Source organism: Mobula birostris, chromosome 13, assembly GCF_030028105.1.
Source record: "Mobula birostris isolate sMobBir1 chromosome 13, sMobBir1.hap1, whole genome shotgun sequence".
NCBI classification, from domain to species: domain Eukaryota; kingdom Metazoa; phylum Chordata; class Chondrichthyes; order Myliobatiformes; family Myliobatidae; genus Mobula; species Mobula birostris.
The window spans coordinates 34,123,020-34,143,147 of record NC_092382.1 but is presented as its reverse complement, the minus strand read 5'-3'; the positions used below and the strand labels follow the sequence as shown (position 1 = coordinate 34,143,147).

The following is a 20,128-nucleotide window of genomic DNA, read 5'->3' as shown; positions in this document are numbered from 1 at the left end:
AAGGAAGGTAAGAAATAGTTGGAGTGAGACTGAATGTGCCCAGATGAACCATTTATGCCTCTGTCAGACCCAGTTGCAATCACTCCAGGTCTGGTAATGTGCTGTCAGCAGCCCAGCCCTTTAAAACCACTCCCGTTCCCTCACTGATTACTCAGTTCAAGATCTTGCATCCTCTGAAGTAGATTTTGGTCAGCTCTGAGTGAAAGAGAGGGGAGTGTTTATACTGACCATCTTTGAAAAAAGTAATTGTTGAACTTGCTGCAAACTCTCTACCCATACCCTGTACTCTATCAACCAAATTATTGACGTAGATGACAAGTAGCAACGGGCGTAACCCCAGGGAACAACACTAAGCATGGGACTCGAGTCCAAGAAACAGCCTCTCACCATAACCCTCTGCTTCCTACCAATCATCTGTTTGCAGACCCTGGGGATCTGTGACAAGGTCAATGTTAACAGGAAGTTTTGTCAGTAATTAAGATGAAGAGAACTGTGGCCTCCTGAAGGGCCAGGCGAGCTGAGCTGTCTGACCCAGTGGACCAGATCCACCCTCTTTGACAACTTAATTTACCCCATGCCCATCCACCCAGGTCATGTTGCATCCGATAACCCACAGTGGCCCCACACCCTTCTTACCGTTCGCCCCACACCGACACACAGACAGGTCCGCTTCATCCCCATCCACCCTCCCAGCTTGGGGACCCACAACAAAATGATCCTGCAAACCTGACTCAGGTACAAAACTAAAACCAGGGATGCAAGGCTGGAGAGCCCGGAGCCCCCAGCTGTCCGGCTCGGTCCCAGCCCTTTCCCAATGCAATCGGCCCTCGATTTACACAGACCCCGGGATCAGTCCCTTCCTCACCACCACTTAAACAGGAGAAACACCAGCATTAGCTGGGGTTGACATTATATGGCGATTTGCAGTCGGTCCGCACCAGAGTCCTGCGATTGACGGAGCTACAATTCCCATAGCAGGCAGTGATGCAGCCAGTCAGGATGCTCTCGATTGTGTCCCTGTAGAAAGTTCTTCGCACTTGGGGGCACATTCCAAACTCCTTCAATCGTCTGAGGTGAAAGTGGCACTGTTGTGCCTTTTTCACAACACAGCCGGTACAGACCGTGTGAGATCCTCGAAGATGTGTATGCCAAGGAACTTAAAGCTGTTCACCCTCTCAATTCCAGATCCATTGATGTCAATAGGGGTTAGCCTGTCTCCATTCCTTCCGTAATCCACAACCAGCTTCTTTGTTTCTGTGACATCGAGGAAGTGGTTGTTTTCTTGACACCAGTCAGATGTTGGTCAAACTTCAAAGTCAGCAATCAAAAGATTGAGCATGGTGCTTCGAATGTGCTGAACTGTGTATATCAAATGCAGGAAGCCAGATGAGCTCAGTGCATTGAATTATGATATTGTTACCATTACTGGGACTTGGTTGCCCCAACAGTCTGAGGGATTGAGAGAAATAAAGTTACAAAGACTATGCCAGAAACAAAGATTGATATACCAAGTGATTTTAACTTTCCATATATTGGCTGGGACTTCCATACTGGAAAAGGACCAGATGGGGTAGAGTTTGTCAAATGTGCTCTCAACCAGTAGAATTCCCGACATAGAAGTGTGCAATAAGCTATCAGGAAATGATCCAGCGCTAGTGACAGAAATTAGTGTAGGGGAACACTTTGTATCTAGTGATCATAATACCATGAGATTCCAAGTAAATATGGAAAAAGAGAGGTCTGGACCACAAGTTGAGATTCTAACTTGGAGAAAGGTCAATTTTGATGGCATCAGAAAGGATCTGACAAGTGTGAACTGGGACAGGATGTTTCTGGCAAAGGATTACTTGGTAAGTGGGAGTTCTTCAGAAATGAAGTTTCGAGGGTGTAGAGCTTGTATGTGCCCGTCAAACTAAAAGTTGAAAGGTAATTGGTGCAGGGAACCTTTGCTTTCCTGAGATATTGAGGCCCTGGATATTTTGTTTCTCTGAATGCATCAGGCTGTTGGGTGCAACCAAGAATCATTAGCGACTACAATATCATAATTCCATGCCCTGAGCTCATCTGACATTTCTTTTTCGTTGTCTTCAGTTTGTTTCTGAAAGCGTCCCAATGTTTTTTATTCTAATATTTGCCCTCTCTTTGGTTTCTACGTTGGCTTTGGCTTTTCATTTCAGCCACGGTTGTGTCCTCCTGCCTTTACAATGCTTCCAGTTCTTTGAGATGTATCTATCACTCAGCTCCGGAATTGCTCGCAGAGCAGCAATGGCTGGAGTTTCTGTCATTCCTACCAGTTTCCTTCCAGTCAAGTTTGGCCAGCTTCTCTGTCATAGAAACATGGAGAAGGTCAGTGCAGAAACATGCCCACTCTGGACGATCAGAATGGTAATCTATATGAGGAGACAAAATAGATGGGGGAGATTTTAAATAGTATTTTTGCATCTGCATTTACTCAGGGGATGGTCACAGGGTCTATAGAAGTGAGGCAAAGCAGCATCAACTTCATGGACCCTGTACAGATTACAGAGGTGGAAGTGTTTGCTGTCTTAAGGCAAATTACCGTGGATAAATCACCAGGGCCTGACAAGTTGTTCCCTGGGACCCTGCGGAAGACAAGTGCAGAAATTGTCAGGGCCCAAGCACAAATATTTAAATCATCCTCAGTGATAGGTGAGGTACTGGAGGATTGGAGGACAGCCAATGTTGTTCCACTGTTCAAGAAAGGCTCTGAAAACAAACTAAGAATTTATACATTGGTGAGCTTGACATCAGTAGGGAGAAAGTTATTGGAACGTATGTGCAGGAACCAGATATACAATTATTTAGATAGATGTGGACTGATTAAGGATAGGTAGCATGGGTTTGTGCATGGTAGGTCATGTCTAACCAAATTTATCGAGCCTCACGAGGATGTTATCAGGAAAGTGGATGAAGGCAAGGCAGTAGATGTTGTCTACATGGACTTTAGCAAGACACTTGACAAAGTCTCATATGGGAGGTTGGTCAAGAAGGTTCAGTCACTCAGATTCAAGATGAGATAGTAAATTGAATGAGACGCTGTCTTTGGGAGAAGCCAGAGTGTGGTAGCAGATGGTTGCCTCTCTGACGGGAGGCCTGTGACTAGTGGTGTGCCACAGAGATCAGTGCTGGATCTGTTGTTGTTTGTCATCTATTTCAGATATCTGGATGATAACATGGTTAACTGGATCAGCAAATTTGTGGATGACACCAATATTTGTGGTGTAGTGGACAGCAAGAAATACTCTCATGGCTTGCAGTGTGATCTGGACCTGCTGAAAAAATGGGTTGCGAAACGGAAAAAGGAATTTAATGCGGACAAGTGTGAAGTGTTGCATGTTGGTAGGAACAAGGTCTTACACAGTGACTGGTAGGGCTCTGAGGAGTGCTGTAGAAGAAAGGGATCTGGGAATTCAGGTCCATAATTCACTGAAAGTGGCGTCAGAGTTCAATCAGGATGGAAATAACGATTTTGGCACATTGGCCTTCACAAATCAAAGTACTGAGTAGAAACATAGAAAATAGGTGCAGGAGTAGGCCATTCGGCCCTTCGAGCCTGCACCGCCATTTATTATGATCATGGCTGATCATCCAACTCAGAACACCGCCTCAGCCTTCCCTCCATACCCCCTGACCCCTGTAGCCACAAGGGCCATATCTAACTCCCTCTTAAATATAGCCAATGAACTGGCCTCAACTGTTTCCTGTGGCAGAGAATTCCACAGATTCACCACTCTCTGTGTGAAGAAGTTTTTCCTAATCTCGGTCCTAAAAGGCTTCCCCTCTATCCTCAAACTGTGACCCCTCGTTCTGGACTTCCCCAACATCGAGAACAATATTCCTGCATCTAGCCTGTCCAATCCCTTTAGGATCTTATATGCTTCAATCAGATCCCCCCCTCAATCTTCTAAATTCCAACGAGTACAAGCCCAGTTCATCCAGCCTTTCTTCATATGAAAGTCCTGCCATCCCAGGAATCAATCTGGTGAACCTTCTCTGTACTCCCCCTATGGCAAGGATGTCTTTCCTCAGATTAGGGGACCAAAACTGCACACAATACTCCAGGTGTGGTCTCACCAAGGCCTTGTACAACTGCAGTAGTACCTCCCTGCTCCTGTACTCAAATCCTCTTGCTATAAATGCCAGCATACCATTCGCCTTTTTCACTGCCTGCTGTACCTGCATGCCCACTTTCAATGACTGGTGTGTAATGATACCCAGATCTCGTTGCACCTCCCCTTTTCCTAATCGGCCACCATTCAGATAATAATCTGTTTTCCTATTTTTGCCACCAAAGTGGATAACTTCACATTTATCCACATTAAATTGCATCTGCCATGAATTTTCCCACTCACCCAACCTATCCAAGTCACCCTGCATCCTCTTAGCATCCTCCTCACAGCTAACACTGCCACCCAGCTTCGTGTCATCTGCAAACTTGGAGATGCTGCATTTAATTCCCTCATCCAAGTCATTAATATATATTGTAAACAACTGGGGTCCCAGCACTGAGCCTTGCGGTACCCCACTAGTCACCGCCTGCCATTCTGAAAAGGTCCCGTTTATTCCCACTCTTTGCTTCCTGTCTGCTAACCAACTCTCCACCCACACCAATACCTTACCCCCAATACCATGTGCTTTAAGTTTGCACACTAATCTCCTGTGTGGGACCTTGTCAAAAGCCTTATGAAAATCCAAATATACCACATCCACTGGTTCTCCCCTATCCACTCTACTAGTTACATCCTCAAAAAATTCTATGAGATTCGTCAGACATGATTTTCCTTTCACAAATCCATGCTGACTTTGTCCGATCATTTCACTGCTTTCCAAATGTGCTGTTATCACATCCTTGATAACTGACTCCAGCAGTTTCCCCACCACCGACGTTAGGCTAACCGGTCTATAATTCCCCGGTTTCTCTCTCCCTCCTTTTTTAAAAAGTGGAGTTACATTAGCCACCCTCCAATCCTCAGGAACTAGTCCAGAATCTAACGAGTTTTGAAAAATTATCACTAATGCATCCACTATTTCTTGGGCTACTTCCTTAAGCACCCTGGGATGCAGACCATCTGGCCCTGGGGATTTATCTGCCTTCAATCTCTTCAATTTACCTAACACCACTTCCCTACTAACATGTATTTCGCTCAGTTCCTCCATCTCACTGGACCCTCTGTCCCCTACTATTTCTGGAAGATTATTTATGTCCTCCTTAGTGAAGACAGAACCAAAGTAATTATTCAATTGGTCTGCCATGTCCTTGCTCCCCATAATCAATTCACCTGTTTCTGTCTGCAGGGGACCTACATTTGGCTTTACCAGTCTTTTCCTTTTTACATATCTATAAAAGCTTTTACAGTCCGTTTTTATGTTGCCTGCCAGTTTTCTCTCATAATCTTTTTTCCCCTTCCTAATTAAGCCCTTTGTCCTCCTCTGCTGCACTCTGAATTTCTCCCAGTCCTCAGGTGAGCCACTTTCTCTGGCTAATTTGTATGCTTCTTCTTTGGAATTGATACTATCCCTAATTTCTCTTGTCAGCCACGGGTGCACTACCTTCCTTGATTTATTCTTTTGCCAAACTGGGATGAACATTTGTTGCAGTTCATCCATGCAACCTTTAAATGCTTGCCATTGCATATCCACCGTCAATCCTTTAAGTGTCATTTGCCAGTCTATCTTAGCTAATTCACGTCTCATACCTTCAAAGTTACCCCCCTTTAAGTTCAGAACCTTTGTTTCTGAATTAACTATGTCACTCTCCATCTTAATGAAGAATTCCACCATATTATGGTCACTCTTACCCAAGGGGCCTCTCACGACAAGATTGCTAATTAACCCTTCCTCATTGCTCAAAACCCAGTCCAGAATAGCCTGCTCTCTAGTTGGTTCCTCGACATGTTGGTTCAAAAAACCATCCCGCATACATTCCAAGAAATCCTCTTCCTCAGCACCTGTACCAATTTGGTTCACCCAATCTACATGTAGATTGAAGTCACCCATTATAACTGCTGTTCCTTTATTGCACACATTTCTAATTTCCTGTTTAATACCATCTCCGACCTCACTACTACTGTTAGGTGGCCTGTACACAACTCCCACCAGCGTCTTCTGCCCTTTAGTGTTACGCAGCTCTACCCATATCGATTCCACATCTTCCCGGCTTATGTCCTTCCTTTCTATTGCGTTAATCTCTTCTTTAACCAGCAACGCCACCCCACCTCCCCTTCCTTCATGTCTATCCCTCCTGAATATTGAATATCCCTGAACGTTGAGCTCCCATCCCTGGTCACCCTGGAGCCATGCCTCTGTGATCCCAACTATATCATAATCATTAATAACAATCTGCACTTTCAATTCATCCACCTTATTACGAATGCTCTTTGCATTGACACACAAAGCCTTCAGGCGCTCTTTTACAACTCTCTTAGCCCTTATACAATTATGCTGAAAAGTGGCCCTTTTTAATGCTTGCCCTGGATTTGTCGGCCTGCCACTTTTACTTTTCTCCTTAGTACTTTTTGTTTCTACCCTCACTTTACACCCCTCTGCCTCTCTGCACTGGTTCCCATCCCCCTGTTGTGAACTAACCTCCTCACGCCTAGCCTCTTTAATTTGATTCCCACCCCCCAACCATTCTAGTACAGGAGATGGATGTCATATTGACATTGTACAAGATATTGGTGAGGCCTGATTTGGAGTATTGTGTACAGTTTTAGTCACCAACCTACAGGAAAGATGTAAAAGAAGTGGAAAGAGTTCAGAGAAAATTCACGAGGATGTTGTCACGTCTGGAGGAATTGGGTTATAAGGAAAGAATGAACGGGTCAGGACTATATTCCATAAGACCATAAGACAAAGGAGCAGAAGTTGGCCATTCGGCCCATCGAGTCTGCTCCTCCATTTTATCATGAGCTGATCCATTCTTCCATTTAGTTCTACTCCCCCACCTTCTCACCATAACCTTTGATGCCCTGGCTACTCAGATACCTATCAATCTCTGCCTTAAATACACCCAATGACTTGGCCTCCACTGCTGCCCGTGGCAACAAATTGCATAGATTCACCACCCTCTGACTAAAAAAATTTCTTTGCATTTCTGTTCTGAATGAGCGCCCTTCAATCCTTAAGTCATGCCCTCTCGTACTAGACTCCCCCATCATGGGAAACAACTTTGCCACATCCACTCTGTCCATGCCTTTCAACATTCAAAATGTTTCTATGAGGTCTCCCCTCATTCTTCTAAACTCCTAGGAATACAGTCCAAGAGCGGACAAACGTTCCTCATATGTTAACCCTCTCATTCCCGGAATCATTCTAGTGAATCTTCTCTGTACACTCTCCAACGTCAGCACATTCCTTCTTAAATAAGGAGACCAAAACTGCCCACAGTACTCCAAGTGAGGTCTCACCAGCGCCTTATAGAGCCTCAACATCACATCCCTGCTCCTATACTCTATTCCTCTAGAAATGAATGCCAACATTGCATTCACCTTCTTCACCACCGACTCAACCTGGAGGTTAACTTTAAGGGAATCCTGTACAAGGACTCCCAAGTCCCGTTGCATCTCAGAACTTTGAATTCTTTCCCCATTTAAATAATAGTCTGCCCGTTTATTTTTTCTGCCAAAGTGCATAACCATACACTTTCCAACATTGTACTTCATTTGCCACTTCTCTGCCCATTCTTCCAATCTATCCAAGTCTCTCTGCAGACTCTCCGTTTCCTCAGCACTACCGGCCCCTCCACCTATCTTCGTATCGTCAGCAAACTTAGCCACAAAGCCGTCTGTTTCATAATCCAAATCGTTGATGTACAATGTAAAAAGAAGCGGTCCCAACACGGACCCCTGTGGAACAACACTGGTTACCGGCAGCCAACCAGAATAGGATCCCTTTATTCCCACTCTCTGTTTCCTGCCAATCAGCCAACGCTCTATCCACGTATGTAACTTTCCGGTAATTCCATGGGCTCTTATCTTGTTAAGTAGACTCTTGTGTGGCACCTTGTCAAAGGCCTTCTGAAAATCCAAATATACAACATCCACTGCATCTCCATTGTCCAGCCTACTGGTAATTTCCTCAAAAAATTGTAAAAGGTGTGTCAGGCAGGATTTTCCTTTAAGGAATCCATGCTGAGTTCTGCCTATCTTGTCATATGCCTCCAGGTACTCTGTAACCTCATCCTTGACAATCGACTCCAACAACTTCCCAACCACCGATGTCAAGCGAGCAGGTCTATAATTTCCTTTTTGCTTTCTTGCCCCCTTCTTAAATAGCGGAGTGACATTGCAATCTTTCAGTCCTCCGGAGCCATTCCAGAATCTATCGACTTTTGAAAGATCATCGCTAATGCCTCCGCAATCTCCACAGCTAAACAAAGGTTCTGAACCTAAAGAAGGGTAACTTTGAAGGTATGAGACGTGAATTAGCTAAGATAGACTGGCAACTGACACTTAAAGGATTGACGGTGGATATGCAATGGCAAGCATTTAAAGATAGCATGGATGAACTACAACAATTGTTCATCCCAGTTTGGCAAAAGAATAAATCAAGGAAGGTAGTGCACCCGTGGCTGACAAGAGAAATTAGGGATAGTATCAATTCCAAAGAAGAAGCATACAAATTAGCCAGAGAAAGTGGCTCACCTGAGGACTGGGAGAAATTCAGAGTTCAGCAGAGGAGGACAAAGGGCTTAATTAGGAAGGGGAAAAAAGGTTATGAGAGAAAACTGGCAGGGAACATAAAAAATCACTGTAAAAGCTTTTATAGATATGTGAAAAGAAAAAGATTGGTTAAGACAAATGTAGGTCCCCTACAGACAGAAACAGGTGAATTGATTATGGGGAGCAAGGACATGGCAGACCAATTGAATAATTACTTTGGTTCTGTCTTCACTAAGAAGGACATAAATAATCTTCCAGAAATAGTAGGGGACAGAGGGTCCAGTGAGATGGAGGAACTGAGCGAAATACATGTTAGTAGGGAAGTGGTGTTAGGTAAATTGAAGGGATTAAAGGCAGATAAATCCCCAGGGCCAGATGGTCTGCATCCCAGAGTGCTTAAGGAAGTAGCCTAAGAAATAGTGGATGCATTAGTGATAATTTTTCAAAACGCTTTAGATTCTGGACTAGTTCCTGAGGATTGGAGGGTGGCTAATGTAACCCCATTTTTTAAAAAAGGAGGGAGAGAGAAACCAGGGAATTATAGACCAGTTAGCCCAACATCAGTGATGGGGAAACTGCTAGAGTCAGTTATCAAAGATGTGATAACAGCACATTTGGAAAGCGGTGAAATCATCGGACAAAGTCAGCATGGATTTGTGAAAGGAAAATCATGTCTGACGAATCTCATAGAATTTTTTGAGGATGTAACTAGTAGAATGGATAGGGGAGAACCAGTGGATGTGGTATATTTGGATTTTCAAAAGGCTTTTGACAAGGTCCCACACAGGAGATTAGTGTGCAAACTTAAAGCACACGGTATTGGGGGTAAGGTATTGATGTGGATAGAGAATTGGTTGGCAGACAGGAAGCAAAGAGTGAGAATAAACGGGACCATTTCAGAATGGCAGGCAGTGACTAGTGGGGTACCGCAAGGCTCAGTGCTGGGACCCCAGTTGTTTACAATATATATTAATGACTTGGATGAGGGAATTAAATGCAGCATCTCCAAGTTTGTGGATGACATGAAGCTGGGCGGTGTTAGCTGTGAGGAGGATGTTAAGAGGATGCAGGGTGACTTGGATAGGTTAGGTGAGTGGGCAAATTCATGGCAGATGCAATTTAATGTGGATAAATGTGAAGTTATCCACTTTGGTGGCAAAAACAGGAAGACAGATTATTATCTGAATGGTAGCCGATTAGGAAAAGGGGAGGTGCAACGAGACCTGGGTGTCATTATATACCAGTCATTGAAAGTGGGCATGCAGGTACAGCAGGCGGTGAAAAAGGCAAATGGTATGCTGGCATTCATAGCAAGAGGATTCAAGTACAGGAGCAGGGAGGTACTACTGCAGTTGTACAAGGCCTTGGTGAGACCACACCTGGAGTATTGTGTGCAGTTTTGGTCCCCTAATCTGAGGAAAGACATCCTTGCCATAGAGGGAGTACAGAGAAGGTTCACCAGATTGATTCCTGGGATGGCAGGACTTTCATATGAAGAAAGACTGGATGAACTAGGCTTATACTCGTTGGAATTTAGAAGATTGAGGGGGGATCTGATTGAAGCATATAAAATCCTGAAGGGATTGGACAGGCGAGATGCAGGAAGATTGTTCCCGATGTTGGGGAAGTCCAGAACGAGGGGTCACAGTTTGAGGATAAAGGGGAAGCCTTTTAGGACAGAGATTAGGAAAAACTTCTTCACACAGGGAGTGGTGAATCTGTGGAATTCTCTGCCACAGGAAAGAGTTGAGGCCAGTTCATTGGCTATATTTAAGAGAGAGTTAGATATAGCCCTTGTGGCTAAAGGGATCAGTGGCTATGGAGGGAAGGCTGGTACAGGGTTCTGAGTTGGATGATCAGCCATGATCATACTGAATGGCGGTGCAGGCTCGAAGGGCCGAATGGCCTACTCCTGCACCTATTTTCTATGTTTCTACTTCCTTCAGAACACGAGGGTGCATTCCATCTGGTCTGGGAGATTTATCTACCTTTAGACTATTCAGCTTCCTGAGTACTTTCTCTGTCGTAATTGAGACTGCGCACACTTCTCTTCCCTGCCACCCTTGAGTGTCCGGTATAATGCTGATGTCTTCCTCAGTGAAGACAGATGCAAAATACTCGTTCAGTTCCTCTGCCATCTCCTTATCTCCCATTACAATTTCTCCAGCATTATTTTCTATCGGTCCAAAATGTACTCTCACCTATCTTTTACTCTTTATATACTTAAAAAAGCTTTTAATATCCTCTTTGATATTATTTGCTAGCTTCCTTTCATAGTTAATCTTTTCCCTCTTAATGACCTTCTTGGTTTCCTTTTGTAAGGTTTTAAAATCTTCCCAATCCTTTGTCTTCCCACTAATTTTTGCTTCCTTGTATGCCCTCTCCTTTGCTTTAACTTTGGCTTTGACTTCTCTTGACAACCATAGTTGCATCCTTTTACCAGTCGAAAATTTCTTCTTTTTTGGAATATACCTGTCTTGCACCTTCCTCACTTCTCACATAAACTCCAGCCACTGCTGCTCTGCTGTCTTTCCCGCCAATGTCCCTTTCCAGTCAACTTTGGCCAGTTCCTCTCTCATGTCACTGTAATTTCCTTTACTCCACTGAAATACCGACACATCAGATTTTGGCTTCTCTTTTTCAAATTTCACAGTGAACTCAATCATGTTATGATCACTGTCTCCTAAGGGTTCCTTCACCTCAATCTCTCTAATCACCTTCGGTTCATTACACAATACCCAATCCAGTACAGCCGATCCCCTAGTGGGCTGAACAACAAGCTGTTCTAAAAAGCCATCTCGCAGACATTGTACAAATTCTCTCTCTTGAGATCCAGTGCTGACCTGATTTTCCCAATCCACTCGCATGTTAAAATCCCCCACAATTATCATAACACTGCCCTTCTGACAAGCCTTTTCTATTTCCAGTTGTAATTTGTAGTCCACATCCCTGCAGCTGTTTGGAGGCCTATAAATAACTGCCATCAGGGTCCTTTTACCCCTGCGATTTCTTAGCTCAACCCATAAAGACTCTGCACTTTCCGATCCTATATCACCTCTCTCTAATGATTTAATATCATTTCTTACCAATAAAGCCACGCCTCCCCCTTTGCCTACCTTCCTATCCTTCCGATACACCGTGTATCCTTGGACGTTCAGCTCCCAGAGACATGCATCCTTTAGCCACGTCTCAGTGATGGCCACAATATCATACCTGCCAATCTGTACCTGTACGACAAGATCATCCACCTTGTTCCTTATGCTGCGTGCATTTAAGTACAACACCTTAAGACCAGTATTTGATACTTTTTACTTTGATTTCACTGCAACTTTATTGCACTGCAACTCATCCCAATGGCTACAAATTTGCTCCATCACCTGCCTGTCTTTCCTGACATCTTTACTGTTCACTATCTTAGATTTATTTCTGTTTTCCCCTTCCTCCGCTCTGTTATTCCGGTTCCCACCCCCCTGCCAAATTAGTTTAAACCCTCCCTGACAGCTCTGTTAAACTTTCCCACCAGGATATTGGTCCCCTTCGGGTTCAGGTGTAACCTGTCCTTTTTGAACAGGTCATACTTCCCCCAGAAGAGATCCCAGTGATCCAAGAATCTGAAGCCCTGCCCCCTGCACCAGTCTCTCAGCCACGAATTCATCTGCCTGATCCTACTATTCTTGCCCTCGCTGGCTCGTGGCACAGGTAGCAATCCCGAGATTACTACCCTGAAGGTCCTGCTTCTCAGCTTCCTTCCTAACTCCTGGAAATCTCTCTTCAGGACCTCCTCCTTTGTCCTATCTATGTCATTGGTACCAACATGTACCAAGACTACTGGCTGCTCACCCTCCCCCTTCAGAATATTCAGGACCCAATCCGAGACATCCCGTACCCTGGCACCTGGGACGCAACGCACCATGCGGGTATCTCTATCAGGCTCACAGAATCTCCTGTCTGTTCCCCTGACTATGGAATCCCCTACGACTACTGCATTTCTCTTCTCCCTCCTTCTCTCCTGCACAACAGCGCCAAGCTCAGTGCCAGAGACCCCGGTCACCATGGGCGTCCCCTGTCAGGTCATCCCCCTCAAAAGCATCCAGAACAAGATGTTTGTTGCTGATATTTGTTCCTTGGAATATAAATGATTGAGGGGAGGTTTGATGGAGGTGTACCAAAATTATGAGGATTATAGATGGGGTAAATGCAAGCTGGCTTTTTCCACTGAGATTGGATGAGACTACAACCAGAGGCCATGGATTAAGTGTGAAAGGTGAAATTTTAAGGGGAACATGATGGGAAACTTCTTCACACAGACGAACATCCGCATGTGGAATGAACAGCCCGTACAATTGGTGAATGCAAGCTCAATTTCATCATTTAAGAGGTTTATGTAGGTACCTGGATGGTAGAGATATGTGAGTAGAAAGTTTAAATAGTTCAGCACAAACTTGATAGGCCAAAGGGTCTCTTTCTGTGTTGTACTTTTCTATGACTGTGACAAGAACCTAAAATAATACTAATATTCACTCTAATTCCTTTTAACAGCTGTGCAGACCAACCATACATCTGAGTCGGAGTCATTTACATGGTGTTAAAACTGTGGCACTTTAAATTAACAGAACATAAAAGAAAATCCCAGCTGTACGTCAACAAAGGCTATTTGTGTGAGAGTGTTTCAGTTACTGTGGGGCCAGGCACCCATGCAGCTCAGTGGGAACAGGGAATAATACCAATGGAGAGAGTCAAACTGAGCCAGGTCACAGACTGGAGATGGCAGAAATGCCCCATTCTCATAGAGACAGAAAGAGCATCAGAGAATTTGATGGTCATTCCATATACCAGCACTGTGCCCAGTTAGAAGATGATTTCTCTCTCCAAATTGGGTTGAAATTCACTGTAACAGTGTGATGCCAGATCACACCTTGACAACTCAAGTGATCTCATCTGAAATGTTGTCCTTCACCTATTGATGGATTTTGTAAATCTTTTTACAGGTTAAAAACGACGAGGAATTTGTCTACGGGAATCTTGAACACAACATGCCAGTTTTGCTGTCTCTGTCCAGATATTTAAGAAGTGGAGCAAGGGATTCACTCGATCATCCTTCCTGCTCAGACTGTGGGGAGGGATTCACTTGATCATCTGACCAACTGGCACGCCCGTCATTTTACACAGGGGTGAACCCATTCATCTGCTCAGACAGCAGGAATGGATTCACTCGGTCATCTCAACTGAAGGTACATCAGCAATTTCACACTGGGCAAGGCCATTCACCTGTTCTGTGGGTGAGAAGGGATTCAATCGGTCTTCCCACCTGTGGATGCACCAGTCAGTTCACACTGGGCAGAGGCGGGTCATCTGCTGAATTTGTGGGGAAGGATTCACTTGGTTATCTGACCTAATGGCTCACCAGCGAGTTCACACTGGGGATCGGCTGTTCACCTGCGCGGACTGTGGGAAGGGATTCACTTACTCTTCTAAACTGAAGGTACATCAGCGAGTTCACACTGGAGAGAGGCCATTCACCTGCTCAGACTGTGGGAAGGGATTCAGTTCGTCATCTCAACTGAAGGTACATCAGCGAGTTCATACTGGGGAGAGGCCGTTCACCTGCTCAGACTGTGGGAAGGGATTCAGTTTGTCATTTCAACTGCTGAGACACCAGTCAGTTCACACCAAAGAGTGGCCATTCACCTGCTCAGACTGTGGGAAGGGATTCATTTCGTCATCTAAACTGAAGGTACATCAGCGAGTTCATACAGGGGAGAAGCCGTTCACCTGCTCAGACTGTGGGAAGAGTTACACTCAGTCATCTGACCTAATGGGACACCAGAGAGTTCACACCGGGGAGTGGCCGTTCACCTGCTCAGACTGTGGGAAGGGATTCATTTCAGCACCTAAACTGAAGGTACATCAGAGAGTTCACACAGGGGAGAAGCCGTTCACCTGCTCAGACTGTGGAAAGGGATTCACGCGGTCATCTAAATTGAAGGTACATCAGAGACTTCACACTGGAGAGAGGCCATTCACTTGCTCAGACTGCGGAAAGGGATTTACTTCCTCATCTCAACTGAAGGTACATCAGCACGTTCACACTGGGGAGAGGCCGTTCACTTGCTCAGTCTGTGGGAAGACATTCACTTTGTCACCTCACCTACTGAGACACCAGTTAGTTCATACCGGGGCGTGGCCATTCACCTGCTCAGTCTGTGGGAAAGGATTCACTGAATTATCCTCCCTACAGAGACACCAGTCAGTTCACACTGGGAAGTGGCAGTTCACCTGCTCAGTCTGTGGCAAGGGATTCAATCGGTCATCTCACCTCGTCACACACCAGTCAGCCCACACAGGGGAATGGCCATTCACCTGCTCAGACTGTGGGAAGGGATTCATTTCGTCATCTCAACTGAAGATACATCAGCGATTTCATACTGGGGAGAGGCCGTTCACCTGCTCAGACTGTGGGAAGGGATTTACTATGTCATCTCATCTGAAGGTACATCAGCAAGTTCACACTGGGGAGAGGCCGTTCACCTGCTCAGTATGTGGGAAGGGATTCACTCAGTCATGTCAACTACAGAGACATCAGCGAGTTCACACTGGATAGAGGCCGATCTCCTGCTCAGACTTTGGGAGGAGATTCTCCTAGCCAAATCAACCAAATGTGTATCATTGAGTTCACACTGGGGAGAGGCCGTTCACCTGCTCTGACTGTGGGAAGCGATTCACTTAGTCATCTAACCTTATATAACCCCCGCTTCGGCTAGCTGCTTAATATAGGGGCTGATAGTCCCTCAGCCTGGCCAAACTTAAGAAATCTTGTTTTGGTGGATGCTGTGTGATGTGTTCCCTGTTACAAATCAGTACTCCAAAATAACAAACAGTAAACAATATGTGATTAAGTGATTGAGCTTTATAATTCTTACTTTGACTATGTGGTTAGTGAAGTAAACAAAAAAAGATAAAAGGGCCCACTCTCTCCATTCGTGTCTTCTCATCTCTCCCTGACAAAAGACCATGAAAATCTCTCTTCCAGACTCACAAGAAAGAACACTTCTGTCATTGGATAACCCTGTACTCCAAAACCCTGTTATCTCTAGTTGTAACCTAAACATTGCTGCTACAGAGAAACCATTACCTCAGCAGTGAAACGTTACAGAGAGATCGTTACATTAGCTGTGAAACCTTACAGCTTGTGACGCACTACCGGGTTCACACTGGGGAGAAAGTTTCAATAAGCTGCATGCTGGATATTTGTCCATCACCGTTGCTGATTGCAATTTCGAGAGTGACTGTCGGTGCTGAACTCTGCAATTATTGCTGCTGCTCACCACACCCAGTTCTGCACCCTGGTCACTGGGCATGGGAGGAGTTTCTTCTGCAGCCTATTCACCTTTAATGGGACTGGAGTTTAATATTCTGGATAAGAGACAAATAAATCAGTTCTATTTTAAACTCTGTCTATGGTACTTAGTGAATTTATAACACAGCTAGTGTACAGTAGAGAGTCAACTCAGGCCGGCTGGACCCTGCCAGTGATTCAGTTCCACAACAGTCCTTTTCAATCCTCCCCTATTGTTCATCTCTCACTCTCCCTGTGGTGATGAGTTCAAAACAGTCACCACTCTGTGGGTGAAGAGGATTCCGTTGAACTTTCTGCAGACTGAAGAAGTCGAGGAGAAGGGAATCAGCAGCGGGGCGTGGCAACGAATGACTGAGTAGCAACATTTGGAAACTGATTGACAGAGAAAATCTTTCGGTTGTCTGACTGATGACACAAACAATACTTGTGGTGAGGTGCTCCACTGGTCGAGGAGTATGTGTGTTGGGAATGGTTTTATTTATTGAGGGAGTTGTTCCTGCTTGTTTATCCTGTAATATTATATCCAGATGGTTATTATGGATTATCCTATCTGTAATAATGTATTGATTATCAAATAATTTGTAAGATTTTGACTATAAAACTGGATCAGGCTTGAATTTATGGTGCCTTTATGAAGTGATGGAGGGCATTCATGAGTTTGTATTTTAAAGCAAGATTTTGGTGAATGATATTTGCCACTTGATTGTACCTTTGTAAGTTATCACATTGAGTTAAACTGCTGCAGGATTCTGAAATGTGTTGGATTGTTTCTGGTTTTTCTTGGCATTTTCTGCACTTACTGCCTTGTTTGTTTGTACTTCATTTACTTTTGTTTTTTTTTTCCTTTTGTTAACCATCCTGTCCTGTACAGGTGTACCCCACTTTTCAAACGTTCGCTTTATGAAACCTCACTGTTACAAAAGACCTACATTAGCTCCCTGTTTTCGCTAACAGACGGTGTTTTCACTGTTACAGAAAAATCAGTGCACGAAAAAATCAGCGAGCCATAAAAGGCAGCGTGCGCCCCGAGCGGCCGCTCTCCCTCCGGATTCGGAACGGCATTCTCGCTGGCATTGCTTAAATACGTTGCATTGAGCAGCCGTTAGCGAGATGAGTTCTAAGGTATTGGAAAAGCCTGAAAGAGCTCAAAAGGGTGTTACACTTAGGTAAAATTAGACATAATTAAGCGTTTTGATCATGGTGAACGAAGTAAGGACAACATGAGTTTGGCTTGTGGAAGCTGACGAAGATGATGTTGAAGAGGTTTTGGTATCCCATGACCAAGAACTGATAGATGAAGAGCTGATGCAATTGGAAGAGGGAAGGATCACAATCAAAACCGAATTCATTAGTGAAATAAACGTGAAGCAACTGCGTGAGATTTTCGCTGCAATGATAAAGTACGACTTTAATTTTGAAAGGGTACGTCGGTTTAGGGGATATTTGCAGGATGATTTGAGTGCTTACAAAGAACTGTATGATCTAAAAAGGTGCGAGGCTCAGCAGCCAAGCAAGCCTTCCACATCAGCCACAGCAGACAACGAACCTCGACCTTCGACATCGAGGTGGGCAGACATAGGAGAAGATGAGCTGCCTGCCTGATGGAAACAGACGACACCCCAGTGTCCCACCACCCCAACCCCCAGACCGCGGATAGATAGTGATTCGCGGAGAATGCAGCGGTAGCCGGGAGGCACACAGCACACCTTTAAGAAAAAAGCTGAAATAAACATGCTAATTAATTAGGTGCCACCCGACACATAATTGTTGGCCCAGATCAGAGGCGATGCAATCGGCACTGATCTGGGCCGACAATTATGTGTCGGGCGGCACCTAATTAATTTGCATGTTTATTTCGGCTTTTTTTCTTAAAGATGTGCTAGATGCCTCCTGGCTACTGCTGCATTCTTCGCGGCAATATATCGGTCAGCAGCCCGGAGTGTGGGGGCCACTGCACCATCCCAACCTGCGACGACTCAGCCTAACACAGCGCCATCAGTGTGCTCGGCTCTGTCCCGATTCTGATGAGTGATACTAAACTGTACAGACATTATTTCTACTTTATATCGGCTGTGTATTTTTGGTGTTATTTGGTATGATTTGGCAGCTTCATAGTTTACAGGTTACTGGAGAGAGTGTTCTTGCCAACAGCGCTTGCATGAGATTTTCTCCCGAGAGCGCTTGTGTGAGATTTTCACTACGGAGAACAGTGCTGGCAATGATTGTGGAAAAGTATTTCTACTTTATACAGGCTGTGTTTTTATCATATCATTCCTGCTTTTACTATATGTTACTGTTATTTTAGGTTTTATGTGTTATTTGGCATGATTTGGTAGGTGGTTTTTGGGTCTGCAAACGCTCACAAAATTTTCCCATATAAATAAATGGTAATGGCTTCTTCACTTTACGACATTTCGGCTTACAAACCGTTCCATAGGAATGCTGTACCTTCGGATGGCAGGGGAAACCTATATTTTTGCTAGGAACCCCTCTGTTTCTGGGAAGAGGTCTCCAACTCTCAGTCAGGTGCTCGATGCTTCCTTGTCACCATCTCATCTGCTCAGATCATTGGGATGTCTCCCATGGAGGGTCATACTCATTCCACTGGTTAATGTTTTCTTCCATAGTGATGATTCATTTTTCTGAGTTGGCCTCTCATTTAAGTTTTCTGGCCTGAGTTTCTTATCACAACTGCTTATCAGATACTTTCATGCTTCTTGAAAGAACAAGCTGGTAGTGGGGTTGTGTGGCTCTGTTTGTAAAATATTAAATAAAATCATTAGAAAGAGGTGCCATAGGGTTGGTAGGTCTAGAACCTGTGGGTAGAATTAAGGAACAGCAAATGTAAAAAAAAATATCCCTGATAGGAATTGTATAGAGACCTCCAAACAGTAGTGAGTATGTGATCCACACATTACAATGGGAGATAGAAAATGCATGCTAAAGGGGCAATGTTAGAATAGTCATGGGGGATTGTCATGCAAGTGATTAGGAAAATTAGGATGGTGTTGGTCTCAAGAGGAGAAATTCCTAGAATGCCTACAAGGTGCTTTTTTACAGCAGCTCGTGGTTGAGACCACTTGGGGATCAGCTATTCTGGATTGGGTGTTGTAATGAACCAGAATTAATTAGGTCACTTCAGTTCAAAGAACCCTTCAGGGCAAGTGATCTTAATATGATCAAATTCACCCTGACATTAGAGAAGGAGAAGGTAAAGTCAGATGTGGAATAAAGAGAATTAGAGAGGCATGAGAGATAAATTGGTCGAAATTGATTTGGAAAGAACATGGGCAGGGATGAAAACAGAGCAGCAATGGCAGGAATTTCTGGAAGCAATTCAGAAGGCACAGGATATATACAGTGGCATGCAAATGTTTGGGCACCCCTGGTTAAAATTTATGTTACTGTGAATAGCTAAGTGAGTAAAAGATGACCTGATTTCCAAAAGGCATAAAGTTAAACATGGCACATTTCTTTAATATTTTAAGCAACGTTACATTTTTATTTCCATCTTTTACAGTTTCAAAATAATGAAAAAGGAAAGGGGCCCGAAGTGAAAGTTTGGACAACCTGCATGGTCAGTACTTAGTAACACCCCCTTTGGCAAGTATCACAGCTTGTAAACACTTTCTGTTGCCAGCTAAGAGTTTTTCAATTCTTGCTTGGGTAATTCTGGGTTCAGTAGTTAGCAGCAAAACACTGACTGTTGAAATTACAGATCAGAATGTTATTAGAGTTACAGACCCCAGCAGCACTGAAATAGGCCCTTCGGCCCTTCTAGTCAATGCTGACCTGTTTTTGTTTTTACTGCCTATTTCCAACTACCTGCACCATAGCCTCCATACACCTCCCATCCATGTCATCACTCAAATTTCTCTTTAGTGTCTCAATTGGACCCACATCCATCACTTCCACTGGCAACTTATTCCACACTCCCACCAACCTCTGAGTGAAGAATTCCCCTTCAAACTCCTCTAAAAGAATTCACTTTCACCCTGAATTTATGTCCAATGTGGGGGTGGAGAGGGAAGACAGTAAGGGGAGGAGGTGGTCGAGTGCGGAGAGGGAAACACAGCGGAGAGTTTATACT

General features: G+C 44.4%; 2 protein-coding genes and 1 long non-coding RNA gene across 3 annotated transcripts in view; 2 read left to right on the top strand and 1 right to left on the bottom strand.

The window, feature by feature from the left end:
* Nucleotides 1–20,128, bottom strand: part of LOC140206719 (uncharacterized) — a 107,611-nt gene that overhangs the window by 69,981 nt on the left and 17,502 nt on the right. The window lies entirely within an intron of this gene.
* Nucleotides 1–20,128, top strand: part of LOC140206720 (uncharacterized) — a 29,347-nt gene that overhangs the window by 7,885 nt on the left and 1,334 nt on the right. Inside the window, exon 4 of the long non-coding RNA XR_011888366.1 lies at nucleotides 19,559–19,615. This is a non-coding gene — a long non-coding RNA (uncharacterized lncRNA). The remainder of the gene's footprint in view (nucleotides 1–19,558; nucleotides 19,616–20,128) is intronic.
* LOC140206713 (uncharacterized) lies at nucleotides 13,728–16,329 on the top strand. The gene has a single exon (XM_072274883.1). The coding sequence runs from the start codon at nucleotides 14,077–14,079 to the stop codon at nucleotides 15,280–15,282; it is 1,206 nt and encodes a 401-aa protein (XP_072130984.1). The 5' UTR covers nucleotides 13,728–14,076; the 3' UTR covers nucleotides 15,283–16,329.